Raw genomic sequence first — 12,017 nt, 5'->3', positions numbered from 1 at the left:
CGCCACATAAGGCGTAAGTCACATGCAATTTTATCTGGGGCCATGGGATCATCCCCCCACATGCACGACTCGGACGCCACCATGCGGACACCGCGTACCCCACTGGCGGCCCGATACATCGTACGCGTTATCCTTAAGGAGAATAACTAAATAAGCTAGTAGGCTCGAGTTCGCGCAAGTCTTCCATGCTAATATACACGCACCCTTAACCTTCGTTGACGCTGTCACTATCGGAGAATTCGGCGTATTCGATTATTGAGCTGATGTACAAGTTATTTTTTGTGTTATCTACTCGCCCTTGTATGTCTTGGTATTTTCGCATGACGAGTGTGATTATCTTTTGTATCAAGTAGAATTAAAGAACAATTATTCCTGCTCGTGAGATTCGTAAGTGGCAGCTACCCCTTGAGAAGAGGGCGATTCTTACTGAGAAACGGAGAGTTGCGCCGATGATAAATTTCGAAAGCCGTCTAAAATGGCTGCTCTGCCAAAGGTTCGGAGATCTTGACAACCAACTCATCGCGAGTTCGCAGTTCGGCGGCAAAATAGGCCTTCACCCCTCCGACGCCCCTGGATTTCACCATACGGACGACCTTGTCATACGGGTCTGCGTTTCCAGTTCGCTGAACGGTGCACATGAAATCTTTCTTTTTGTTGTATATTAGCAAGCCGCCGAATCCCATCGATGTCACAGTCGGAGAGAATGGATCAACGGGCACTTGCACCTTGACGATCATGGACTTCTGATCAAAGGACGTTGGGGTAAACGGAGCGTTCTTGGGCGGTTTGGACTTGGGACTCGAGAGGCCCAGGACTTCGCGAGTCAAATCAGCACGAGAAAAGGTAGATGAGAAGTTGTTATAGGTTGGCTTCAGCGTGACCGTGGTTGATGTGGAGAATGGCTGGCATAACGGTTTGTGGGTTTTCCAATGCGTACCTGGCATGAATCGAGGGTCAGTAAAACACTTGGGCATGTCAGGAGGGGTATCTTACGTTGGCAGTCAGACGAACAATAACGGACTGTATGGCATCGTGCACACAGCTTCAGGCCTCTCCCTTTTTTCTTGCAGTACTCACATGCCTTCTCTTCCCATAGTGCTTTCTCCCCTGATCGTTTCCTTTCCCATCGGCGAACCGCCGCAGTGACCTGGGGACCAAACACCACACATAACGCACGGGGCGAATCGCCATTTCCGTCTTTAATGTCCAGATCAGCGTTGTGCTCCATCAGCAAATCCAGGATCGGAATATCTTCTCCCTGGAATGGGAAGAAGAGAGGCACTTCGCCATAACGGTTTTGAACATCCGGGTTAGCTCCACCTTTGAGAAGTGCCCTGGCGAGTTCAAAATGTCCAAGCGGAGGAGTACAGGCATGGTGGAGGGCTGTGTGGCCGGATATATCGGGCGAGTCCGGTGGTGCACCACACTGAAGGAGATAGTTGATGACATCAAGATGCTTGAGAGAATCCAGGGGGGCTCCTCTGATTCGCTGTGCGCCGAGAACAGTAAATGAAAGAAACCCAATTTTGAAGGGCGTTTCAGTTCCTGTTAGGTCAGGAGCAACCCCTCCGCTGACCGACTTGACTTGGGAATCAGCATTTCAGCCACGACAAAGAGGTAGAGACACACAGCTTTCACGGCTTGAATCGACCCGGTCATGCATGCAAATGCGAATGGTGAAAGTTTATTAATATCCAATTCGCCGAACTCTGCACGCTCGGCGTTAGTGTCGTTCCCAGATGGACCGGAGATACGAGAGGGTATGAACTGTCAATCAAAATCCGAGGAACTCACGTGTCTGAAACATAGACCTCAGTTTCTCGCTACCCATTTTAATGCTGATATAACCTGGCTGGTTGAGGATGATCTCCATCTCCGCCGTAACCTTGAGCCCACCATGACCTGCCGTATCATATTAGTGCCAGTGAGAACACAAGTACCTGCCAAGAGGAGTATTCTTACCTTGTCCCACATTGACCACTGGCAGCTGCATTTCGTTCAGTTGAAAGTGGTGCACCGTGAGTCACCGACGCTTTGACGAAGTGGCTCGAGCGACAAAAAAAATCAACAAGTTCATGAACTGAATAGAGACATTTACGTAAAATTTGAGTCAAACGGCTGTTCGATCGCTTCAATGCACTTTGCAGCAACTGTGTTGGTTACTACGCAATCCCCGTCGTAAGTGAGCAATCAGCCTATACGGAATCGTACACCAAACGGCGAAAGTAAGTACTTAGGGTCGAAGTGCGTGGTTTTTTTTGATGGCGGCCCTTTGGCAGCCTTAGGCACAGCCGCAACAGGTAGGCACATTAAGTGCTTCTTTCAGTACAGCTTTCGTGGGTTTTGTCCTTCTCATTCTCATGAACTCTGAATGTGTCCCATGCAACAAGGCTTATGTATTTTCCTCCATCGCCGGTCGTACTTCGTCCACGCGCCCTCTTGCTCCACGCATACTCTACCTCACTCGTGACTCCCGATATGTATTCTTTGTCTCTCAATCGCCAACAAGGACACTTAGCTCGCACCTCTAATGGTTGCGCGGCACTCACATGTCATATTACTTCCCCAAGGTCATGGAATACCGGTACGTAGCACCGGCCATAACATTGTTTTCCCGCAGGAACACTCTAATCTCGAGTAGTCTATTGGCTTATCAATTTTCGTGAGCTTCGGCACCGAATTTTGTAGTTCAAACAGCCAATGGTCACTGGTTTATTCAGGCTCGACGTCATAGCGCCTTAGAACACACAACACGGACTTGTGGAGATCCTTCATAGGTGCGAATTTCTACTATTTCCGACGAGTGACTTGCGGAAGCGCGACATTCTTTTATCGTTTAATTTTGCCCAATAATGTTTTTGCCATTAAAATGGTGCACATCTTGCAATGGGAAGTTGACAACCAATCATATTGTTTCAGACGCAAAACCATCATAGCATCATCAGGGGTTCAAGGTGAGATCTCTGCAACATCATGATTGCGGCGCCCCAGCAGGCAATGATGCTTATGATTTTTTTTTCGTACAGGGTCATTCCGGACGGTGTACTTCTCTCCTTCCGACGCGGCACAAGTGAAATTTGTGAAACCCTGGGATCAAGACCAAGATGTCGCAAAACTACTCTTTGCTTGGTAACATTCAGTCTAGCACTTATCTGCGATACCATTCCAGCAAGACAAAAATGGGTCAGCTAATTTTAGATACTTAACCCACTGTTTATTTTTGCCGTGATGCATTCATTAAGCACCGTATCGCTACAAGGTGGCTCCAGTAACAATTGCAACTTCTCTTTAGGCATGCCAATTGAGTTTGATGTCCCCCTGTCCCCTGGGCCTGGGATAATCACATACTCGTGACACGTTAGAAGCGACAATATCGTATTTCCGACCGCTAGGCTCTGACAGCTGCTCGCCTAGATCCAGTTGCATCGCCGGTCGTATCATGGGTAAAGATAGACGAAGTCTGAAAGAAGATGAGTCAGTCGCATTCACCTCATTTATAAATACACCTATCCATGATCCCAGCTATCTAGGCATGCGTACGATAGAATGCTGCTGTGGGACACTTGTCATCGCGGGGATAAAATCGAATCTGTATTTGCAGACCAGCGCACAAGATGTGGTATTGCCTTTGCATGGACAAACAAGCAATAGCAGTGCCCATTTCATCGTCCTAGAGCGCTCGGAACTATTTGTTTGGAACGCTTAATTCCTCGCAGTGAACCTTGACCCGTTCTCATGTGCCTTTGTCCAAGCGCTGGTTCCGGTGCCAGGGACATTGGTCTCTCGAACCGTGTCACTCGACCGGATAAACCATGTTACCTTTCCAGGTGAATTCCTATCCATATCCTTAGGTCAACTACACATTCATCCTAAAAATTCATACCGCAATCACAGTCACGATGCGGTAAGAAGCAAACTCAGTTGCCATACCCCTGTTGCGGAAGTCTATTTCGAGTTTTCTTCGGAGCTTGAAGTGAAGAACGATCCCTTTCTGGTATGGCAAAAGCTGTTTCTCGCAAGTAATTTCCGTAGAATGTTCCAACCGCAGTCTCAATGATGACGCCCGTAATCCAGACTCGGTTTCGTGTTTCGCGCAAAAATAACCTACTAGTCACGAGGTAAGCCCAACAAATTCCCAGCTCTTGGATTCCCACGTCAACTGTTCACCATGATGATTAGCCTGCCCAATCTGTTGACCTTTCATCGCGATTCGGGTTAGCTGTGGATGAGTCTCGGCGACGGCTCTCAGTCCGGTAATTCTTTTTCAAATGATCTCACTGATTTCGCACATCACCGTAGTGCTAGCTTCTTCTAGAAATATCAATGCTCCACCAAACATGCATTGATAGCAAGTTAGGAGTCCCGTTGTTCGGTCAAGTATTTTCGCCATAAATGTTGTTCAGGGGTAAGCAGACCAAAAAAAGAACACTGTGACTACACTTGGCGTCATGTAATGACGAGGTTGACAGACAATCAAGATATTCGCTAGGCGTTCTGCCGCGATAGCCCTAATTCTCGACGTTTGACGCAAGGACCCGCCAATCAGGATGGAGACTCAATGATGTGGTCACAGCGGGAAGATGTCAATCGCGTGTCACTTTGTTGAAACTAAACCCTTCGGCATGCTTATTCAATGGGAGTCTGACACACTCTACTTTTTCGTGGGGAATTTGCGTGGATGAGTACTCAGGCTGCAACCCACTTCGTTTAGGATGCTGTGTTTGCTTGTGGGCAACATGATACTCTACTTGGCTTGCATCTTTTGCCTTCTACAGGACACAATTGACCCATGCGCTGAGTTGTTTGAATTGACGACGATGGCAAATAATATCACACGAGCTTTGCCGACCACTTGAATTTGGTATGTGAGAATGTTCGCTGATCTATCTTCTCTGCCTATTCGGACGATCGGCTGATCGGCACAGGGGTGTTTTTACGACAGGAAGAACTTTGGCGCGCGAAACGCTCTGGAGCGGGTACCTGATTGCGGGTCATTGAAACAAGGTTTGTTCGTCTCATGTCAGGATTTTGTTATCCACGTTGTTCGAGATCTCCGTTTCCGCTCAGTGTCCATGGCAAGCATGCCTGAGACTATAAAGCCCTCTCGTTTGAATGGCGGGTTTTAATCACTATCTCAGATCCCACCCAAAATGGCGCACTATTCCAATTCACCTGCTGTCCACAACGGACCTCCGACACATCCTGCATTGCGTGAGTTGTCATCTCCTCCTAGTACTTCTGTGTTTTAAGAGTTACAAAGATGTCCGGGATGCCAAAGATGCGCACGTTGTCCTCGAGGCCGTGCGCCTCAATATGTTACCGCTGATCAAGCGGCGACTTACTGCTACAGAAAGAGAGCAGTTATCCTCTGGAAACGTCTTCGTCTGGGAAGAGGCCGAGAACGATGGAGGACTCCTACGGTGGACAGACGGGCGCAGATGGTATTCAACATTGTCTTTTGTGTAGATGTTGTCATGACCTGAGTCTACTCCTAGGTCGCAAAGTCGGATGCGTGGTGACTACCTATTCTACGAGGAGAAGATGGAGACAACTCAGGAAGAGAAAGATGCTAAAGCTGCTCTAAGGTATTTGTCGCGGTTTGAATCAGCATCTTTCTTAGTGTACTCACTGCATCTTAGAGCGCTTCGTACTTCCGATCCACTCGCCGTGGCTCCTCCGACAAACAGACGGAAGGACCGCCCAAATCGTCCAAATGGTCTGACGAAACAAACTTATTCCGCATTAGTCTACCTTCCGGGCTCAAGTCTCCCGCGTAAATGGCATGTCGTTGCATACTTTACAGTGAGCTTAGTCTCCGTGATCCAAGAAGACCCATTGTTCATTATCTTAACAGGGGGATGACTATGTTCGACTTCCTGTCATCGAGAGTTACGACTACCTTCGAAATTTGAGGGTTCCGGGTGGCGTTTTTGTCTCTAGCAAAGCCAATGGATCTCGTACCGATCGTTTCTCTTACACCGCTGATGGAATGGAGCCATACAATTCGGCAGGTCATGCACGTGGTGCACCAAGTCAATATTCTGTGCTGCAAGGAACCCCCCGACGCCCTATGTCTTCCGCTTCCTCGTCATCATCAATCCCTTTATCTCCTCCACAACATCATGCAAGACCTCTGCCGTCATCAGGCGTTGCCATGCGACCTGGATATGCAGAGACATCCCTACCCAGCATTTCGATTCTGACCGGTCTACGTAATACCCCAGAATTTCGACAACCTCATTCCTCACAATCTATGCAGCTCGGTCATCCCTCTCCAACGAGCTACAGCCCCTTATCCGCAGAGGACAGACGAGTACTCAATAGCTTCAAAGTCGTGCTATAACACTTCCCCCCGTCCTGGACGTTATATATGTCTTGGATTGGTTTATTTAAACCTCAGACGTTGGAGGCGTCCTGCGTTCATTTTATTATACCTTGGTAACCGCCAGTATTTTTCTGACTTATCTTTTAATGTGTAACAAATACTCTTCCCGACCATGCAAATTTCCCGGCCGGCGTGACTGACAAGGCATCGTAAAGAACGTATCAGGTCTTATATGGCGCTCAGTCCTCGGACAAGTTCTAAATGCCAGAACAAACGTCATGGAGATTTCATTTCCGTGGGTCTCGACGCAGCGTCGAGCCCCACACTTAATAAGGAGGGTGCTCAACCCACAACGTGTATATCATGGAAGAAAAGAACAAATGGCGCTGTTCATAGCTTTTGCGCTGGTCATCGCGCGGTCCAGCTCTGGTCTATGCTCAATTGGCGTCCTCTTGACCTGATGTATGTACATAGATCGACTACAATTATTAACCGAAGTAAGTACTCGCACGATGAAGCGCTCGCGCTGACCTTCCACAATCGCGTAGATGTTTAGCATACTCGGCCATCTCCGTGGACTTCTCTTCTATATCCTCTTCTATTGAGTCTCTCCACTGGGTCTAAATCTGTACGAGTTATTTGTGACTTCAAGTATGTGGCCGCCGTGACGATAGTACGCTTCTTGTAATTTGAAGTGATACCACACGCCGTGCGCATTCGTCGGAAGCTTTCAATCTATTGGTTCTCGCACTCAATTCATGATGCGAAACTCCTAGTGTCACAGTCAATACTCGAACGAAAGTGTGACGATGGATTGTGCACCACGTTAGAGATAAGTCAAAATCTGGGCACGACGGTCATCAGTAGCCGATGTAGCTCATGGGAACTTGATGGAACCAGTAAACTACATGCCTGGACTGATCTTGGGATCTCGGTGTGTCCTGAATGAGAAGTCCGTAGCGGGAATGGGACCCCATGATATACAAGCAAATGACAAGCACGAGTCCTCGTCTATTTTCCTCGTCTTGATGTCATCACTGCGGATTGTGTCAATAAAAGCCGTGATCATGCATCATGGATTAATATTCAGGCATTAAGTTGCAGTTGAAATTGCGGCACATTAACTCTAAAGGAGGCTTCGCGCCGAGTATCATCCTACAGTCGCGCGACCGTACACACTCTATTGGGAAGAAGCATGACTCCAGGTGACTGCGCGCGAGTTCGCGTCCACGCTCAATGATCATCCGAATCGGAGGCCACCGTGGATTTGCTCTGCATCAAAGACTCCGCCAGTTTACCGCTAGTCTCTCTGTTAACTGTCCTTCGCGCAGACTCCGAGTGTGCAGAAATATCTGAAGATGATAGTGATGTGAAACGAAGGCGAGAGCCCGTGCACGTAAGTACACAGGGGAATTGTAGCCCTTGCGGCAACGTGCAGAAACACCTGTTGGGGAGCTTCGTTGCAGGGTCCAACTTGAAAGCACTCCATGCGCGAAGAGACATCGAGCCAGTGACCGGCAGGGGTTGCGAAATGAATTATTGAATCACTCATAACGTGACCTACGCACGAGTTTATTCAAGCGATTTCATGCTTAGCGCTCAACGAGAATATTTGGGCACAAAACTCACTGTCTCCGAGTTTTCAGTTTTGTAACTCCAGTCACTATACTGCGGCCACTCGCCTCTTGAAACGGTGAAACGGTAAACTCTAAGCAGCAGTGCAACAGAGTACCTGTGAGCCCATGACAGCCATACATTCCCTGACCTGGCCCTCTTTAGAAAGACCGCGGAATACCTGAACAGCTCTGTTTACTCTCAGATCAGCCGTTACAGAATGTTCAGCAGTCTATCCATAGCTGTGCAGGTGTCTGGGAATGTAGAGACTTCCCGAACTACCACGGAGATAAGTATCTTTGTACGCACATTAAGTCCCTGTTTTGTACGACATACTGATTGATCTAAAGTGTGTTTGAAGTGATTGGTTCTAGCACGTCTGCTCTGACAGCTGTGAAGTTGTCTGGCACTAATACGGAGCTGTCATCCTTGGTGCTGTGAGCGACTATGACACTGTGGTCACGGTTGGCAGGCCGCCGGCCCATATGGCTTCCTATCATATAGCTTGTGCGATGGGTGAGCACCGCGAAAGGCGGATTGAGTCTGTTGCGGGGCAAGTCGTAAGCTCTTGATATCATTCTATGCTTTGGTACTAACCGTCACCGTGACGCAGTGGATGCATCGGACGAGTGCGCGCCATACAGCTGCCGGGTGCCCGCTTAGTCATCCCGGCTAAATTTTCCGGTTGTTGATTCTGCTAGAGGTTACCACAACACGCTGCTTTGAACTTACTCTAATCCTTTGCAGCGGCCACCCTGATAAGAGCCCGCATCTCGAAAGTATGTGGACACGTGTGAGATAGCACAACCATGGGCATAATTATGTGACTGGTTATATTTTGCACCTAGGTCTTCCGATTTTCACTGTCTCAGCCTGCATGCCTTGGAGCGCGGCGCTCATCGAAATTAAATGAGAGTGCTTGTCCAGTCTCCAAGCGTTCGGTTCAGATTCGACCAATCGGTGGCGCCGTGGGCAGTCGCGGACATAGAATCAACTTATCTTCACAGACGTAAGATTGCTTGCGGTGAGTATTTTTCCATTAGCTCCCTTGTCCTCCAGGATAATCTCCACATGGCACTTCTTTCACTGCACTGCCTTCTACTGCACTATTTTATTTTATTTTTCCGCTGCTTGTCCTAAGCAATTGTGGCGGGCCGTCCGTCCCATGCTTACTTGTCGATGTGCGAATCACCCGACCGGGAATCCCTGTTCAAAACTCTATGTTCATGAACTCTGCTTTGAGTAAGTAAATATTCTCTCATCATCATGTCTCCGTGGATCTTTCGATAACATTCATGCGGATGTTTTGAAGAATGTCTGCGACAGTTAATACCATGAAGAGACCATCTGTGCCGTCCTGGCACCCTCGGAGCTTCCTTCCGCGGGCTTTTTCATAGAAACGGAAATGCTTATTTTCATTTTGCTTGACTATCACGCAGATATCAGGCACAGTTACGATTACTGCCCGTCTCCAGCATCGTTGTGGGAGACAGTAACTGTGGCATAATATTGCCTCAACTAATTGGCCACAGCCAATCAGACTGCTTGTGATTGTTGTCTTCAGGCGCACGGTGTAGATAAGGCTAACTGGCGAATAATGAATCATGTTGTGTTCTGTTACGTCGTGCGACGGTATCTAGCCAAGGACAGGAATCAAGGAATCACATAAGGCCTGGTAGACATTACAACACTTGGTTTGTATGAGATACGAAGAACAATCTCGGCTCCTCGGTAGCTTAAACTTCGCCATGCATCATCCGTTTACCCTCTTCCACTTTGTCCTCTTTGCCGCTCACCTTCCCAGCAATTATCTTTGCCTCACCTCGGATTCTATCGAGGAAACTCACCCGACGTTCCTTGGGGCTGTCTGCCACGCTCGCTGGAGGCGCAGATGTTGGCGGCACGGGAGAGCCAGACTGAACTTCAGCCTTATCCGTGCTTTCCACAGTGCGCGGCGGATGCAGCTTCGCTGGGTGGTAATCGGTATCGTAACCTGCTGTGTGCGCTCCAGCTTTATGGGTGTGTTTGATATCCTCGTCGCTAGCCGTGTCATCAGGCACCTTGCCTACGTCACCTTTCCTATTCTCATCAGCCAACTCTTTACCCCCAAATTGCTGCGACACTTTGGCTCCGTCACGGTTCGCAAGAGCTTCCTTCTTATCGTGAGCCTTATCGTCGACGCGCGCTTGGGGCGTAATTAGTTTATAGAATATGTCAAAACCGATTGTACATACCTTCCTTCGCTAACTCACTGGCGCCTACTGCACCCCCTGCCACGGCAGTTTGGGCTGCCTTACTCTCTGGTGTCTCGTCTGATGGCTTATCACGTATGTGAGCCGCTCCTGTGGCCGCCCCCCCAGCACCAGCTATCTCAGCATCATGTGAACGTTCCCCTTCAGGCACATCGTGTTTCGGGTTGTTGTCAACGGACACAGGCTTTGGCTCGGAAAGCTTTGAAGGACGCTGATCTGTTTGCTGAGTTGTACGTGATTTGTCCAATTGCTGAGACTCTGTCTGCGTCCTATACTGAGTCGACGCAGCCCGAGAGGACGGATCCTTCGAAAGATTGGAAGACTACAATGAGAACGACCGTCATCAGATTCTAGACGCAACGAGGGGGTGCTGTATAACAGAAACAGACGCGCAAGTCCAAGAAAGGATCCAACCCCGAAGTAGAAGATAGATAAGTATGTATGTCATAGCCCACGTCCCCGCATCAAGGCCCAAATGCCCCCTCGGACGTTAGAGAGTCCGGAGCATCTCGACACCTCAACAAAATGACAAACCGAAAAGTAGCCGCGGCAATTGCGATTGCAAATACATTGATTGTTATGACTGGCCATCACGGCAGAACGACTTGGTTCGATCGTGATCGAACCTGTCAGTTGTCTGGCAAGAGCCCGCGATAATGCGGCATGCTCCCGCGAAAAAGCTTCCGCGAAACCCCAACCACAACATTGGAATTAGGAAGACGCGGGAAGCCAATACGACCAACGGAGGTGGAGAGAAAGCAAAACAAACTATCCTGATCCCTCTTCCGCGGACAGCAGATGTCATCACAATCTCAGCGCCCGAGATGCAGTGCATCATGGCTTGCAAATTGCAATCAACTCGCCCAAAAATAAACATCGCGAAAGAAGGAAAAGTGTGACGGTTGGAGACAAACTTGTACTTACTTCTGGCTTCCCAGCAACCGCAGCAGTACCTGCGAGAAAGGCGGCACTCTTTACTTGATCATTGCCTCGTGTTTGAGAGTCGTCCTTTTTCAAATTGACCGGTGTTTGAGCGTACTTCTCTGCCCGCTCATCGGGTAGCAATGCAACACTTGATTCTGAAATAGTTCCTGGCAGGGAACCAACACCACCAACGTGTTCACAAGGCTGGGCGCCCTTTAACTCTGAACTTGGAAGAGAAGTAGAGAGGTGTTGGTCCGTCTGGGTCCCTTTGGGCTGAGAATCATCATCAGAGGCTGGTAGAAGTCCGTCAGGGTAACTCAAGCACGAGATAGGGGGCACACGCACACCAATAAGAAGCCACTGTGTTTTTGACGCCCTGAGGGATAGGAAGATACGCGGCTGCTGTCTGACCAGCATACTCGACGCTGCGCTCTACAGGTTCCTGGATGTACTGCTTCGCTGTTTGAACAACTGAGGCACCCGCTGGGCCCTCAGACCCATTGCCGCGGGTGTGTTGTTGCCGCTCTTGCTCTTGCTCGAGTTCCCTGGGATAGGAACCCGGAAATTCGTGACCTGGGGTATTCAGGTTCGTCGTGGTTGTGACGGGGTGTTCAGGTTGCTCAGGCTTGGGCGTCGCCATCATGGCGGGATCAGGGGTAACGACGTCGGACTGGAACATGGACTTGGTTTTGTTTGCCCACTCTGTGGGGGGCGTACCAGCTGGTACAGGAGTGATTGTCGGTGGTAGGTTGCTCGTCATTCTTGCTCTTGGTGGGCGCGTCAGAGGAGGTTTTATACTGCCACGCCGAGAGTGACGTCACTCGATGACGATCACCAGCCTGGATGTGGGGCTCTCCAACGCCCGCCAAGACCATAGTATCAACTGCTTTGTCTCATGCTCA

At 49.2% G+C, this 12,017-nt stretch overlaps 3 protein-coding genes across 3 annotated transcripts; 1 reads left to right on the top strand and 2 right to left on the bottom strand.

Moving 5' to 3' along the window:
• Positions 1-64: 64 nt before the first annotated feature.
• DEU56DRAFT_246471 (ankyrin repeat-containing domain protein) lies at positions 65-2,193 on the bottom strand. The gene is made up of 5 exons (XM_041345278.1): positions 1,963-2,193; positions 1,795-1,902; positions 1,630-1,709; positions 994-1,579; positions 65-937 (listed from the first exon to the last, which is right to left on the bottom strand). The coding sequence occupies exons 1-5, from the start codon at positions 1,991-1,993 to the stop codon at positions 471-473; spliced, it is 1,272 nt and encodes a 423-aa protein (XP_041210551.1). The 5' UTR covers positions 1,994-2,193; the 3' UTR covers positions 65-470.
• A 2,790-nt stretch (positions 2,194-4,983) lies between these two features.
• DEU56DRAFT_792114 (Gti1/Pac2 family-domain-containing protein) lies at positions 4,984-6,623 on the top strand. Its single transcript, XM_041352698.1, has 5 exons — positions 4,984-5,211; positions 5,261-5,441; positions 5,496-5,585; positions 5,640-5,802; positions 5,855-6,623. Exons 1-5 carry the CDS (start codon positions 5,151-5,153, stop codon positions 6,341-6,343), a joined length of 984 nt encoding a protein of 327 aa, XP_041210550.1. The 5' UTR covers positions 4,984-5,150; the 3' UTR covers positions 6,344-6,623.
• A 2,922-nt stretch (positions 6,624-9,545) lies between these two features.
• Positions 9,546-11,950, bottom strand: DEU56DRAFT_792096 (uncharacterized protein). The gene is made up of 4 exons (XM_041352697.1): positions 11,461-11,950; positions 11,116-11,408; positions 10,174-10,513; positions 9,546-10,124 (listed from the first exon to the last, which is right to left on the bottom strand). Exons 1-4 carry the CDS (start codon positions 11,873-11,875, stop codon positions 9,676-9,678), a joined length of 1,497 nt encoding a protein of 498 aa, XP_041210549.1. The 5' UTR covers positions 11,876-11,950; the 3' UTR covers positions 9,546-9,675.
• Between the last annotated feature and the right edge of the window lie 67 nt (positions 11,951-12,017).

The sequence above is a fragment of the Suillus clintonianus genome, assembly GCF_016758775.1.
Source record: "Suillus clintonianus strain FC179 chromosome Unknown DEU56scaffold_21, whole genome shotgun sequence".
NCBI classification, from domain to species: domain Eukaryota; kingdom Fungi; phylum Basidiomycota; class Agaricomycetes; order Boletales; family Suillaceae; genus Suillus; species Suillus clintonianus.
The sequence above is the reverse complement of the archived record's forward strand: the minus strand, read 5'-3'. Positions and strand labels throughout refer to the sequence as shown.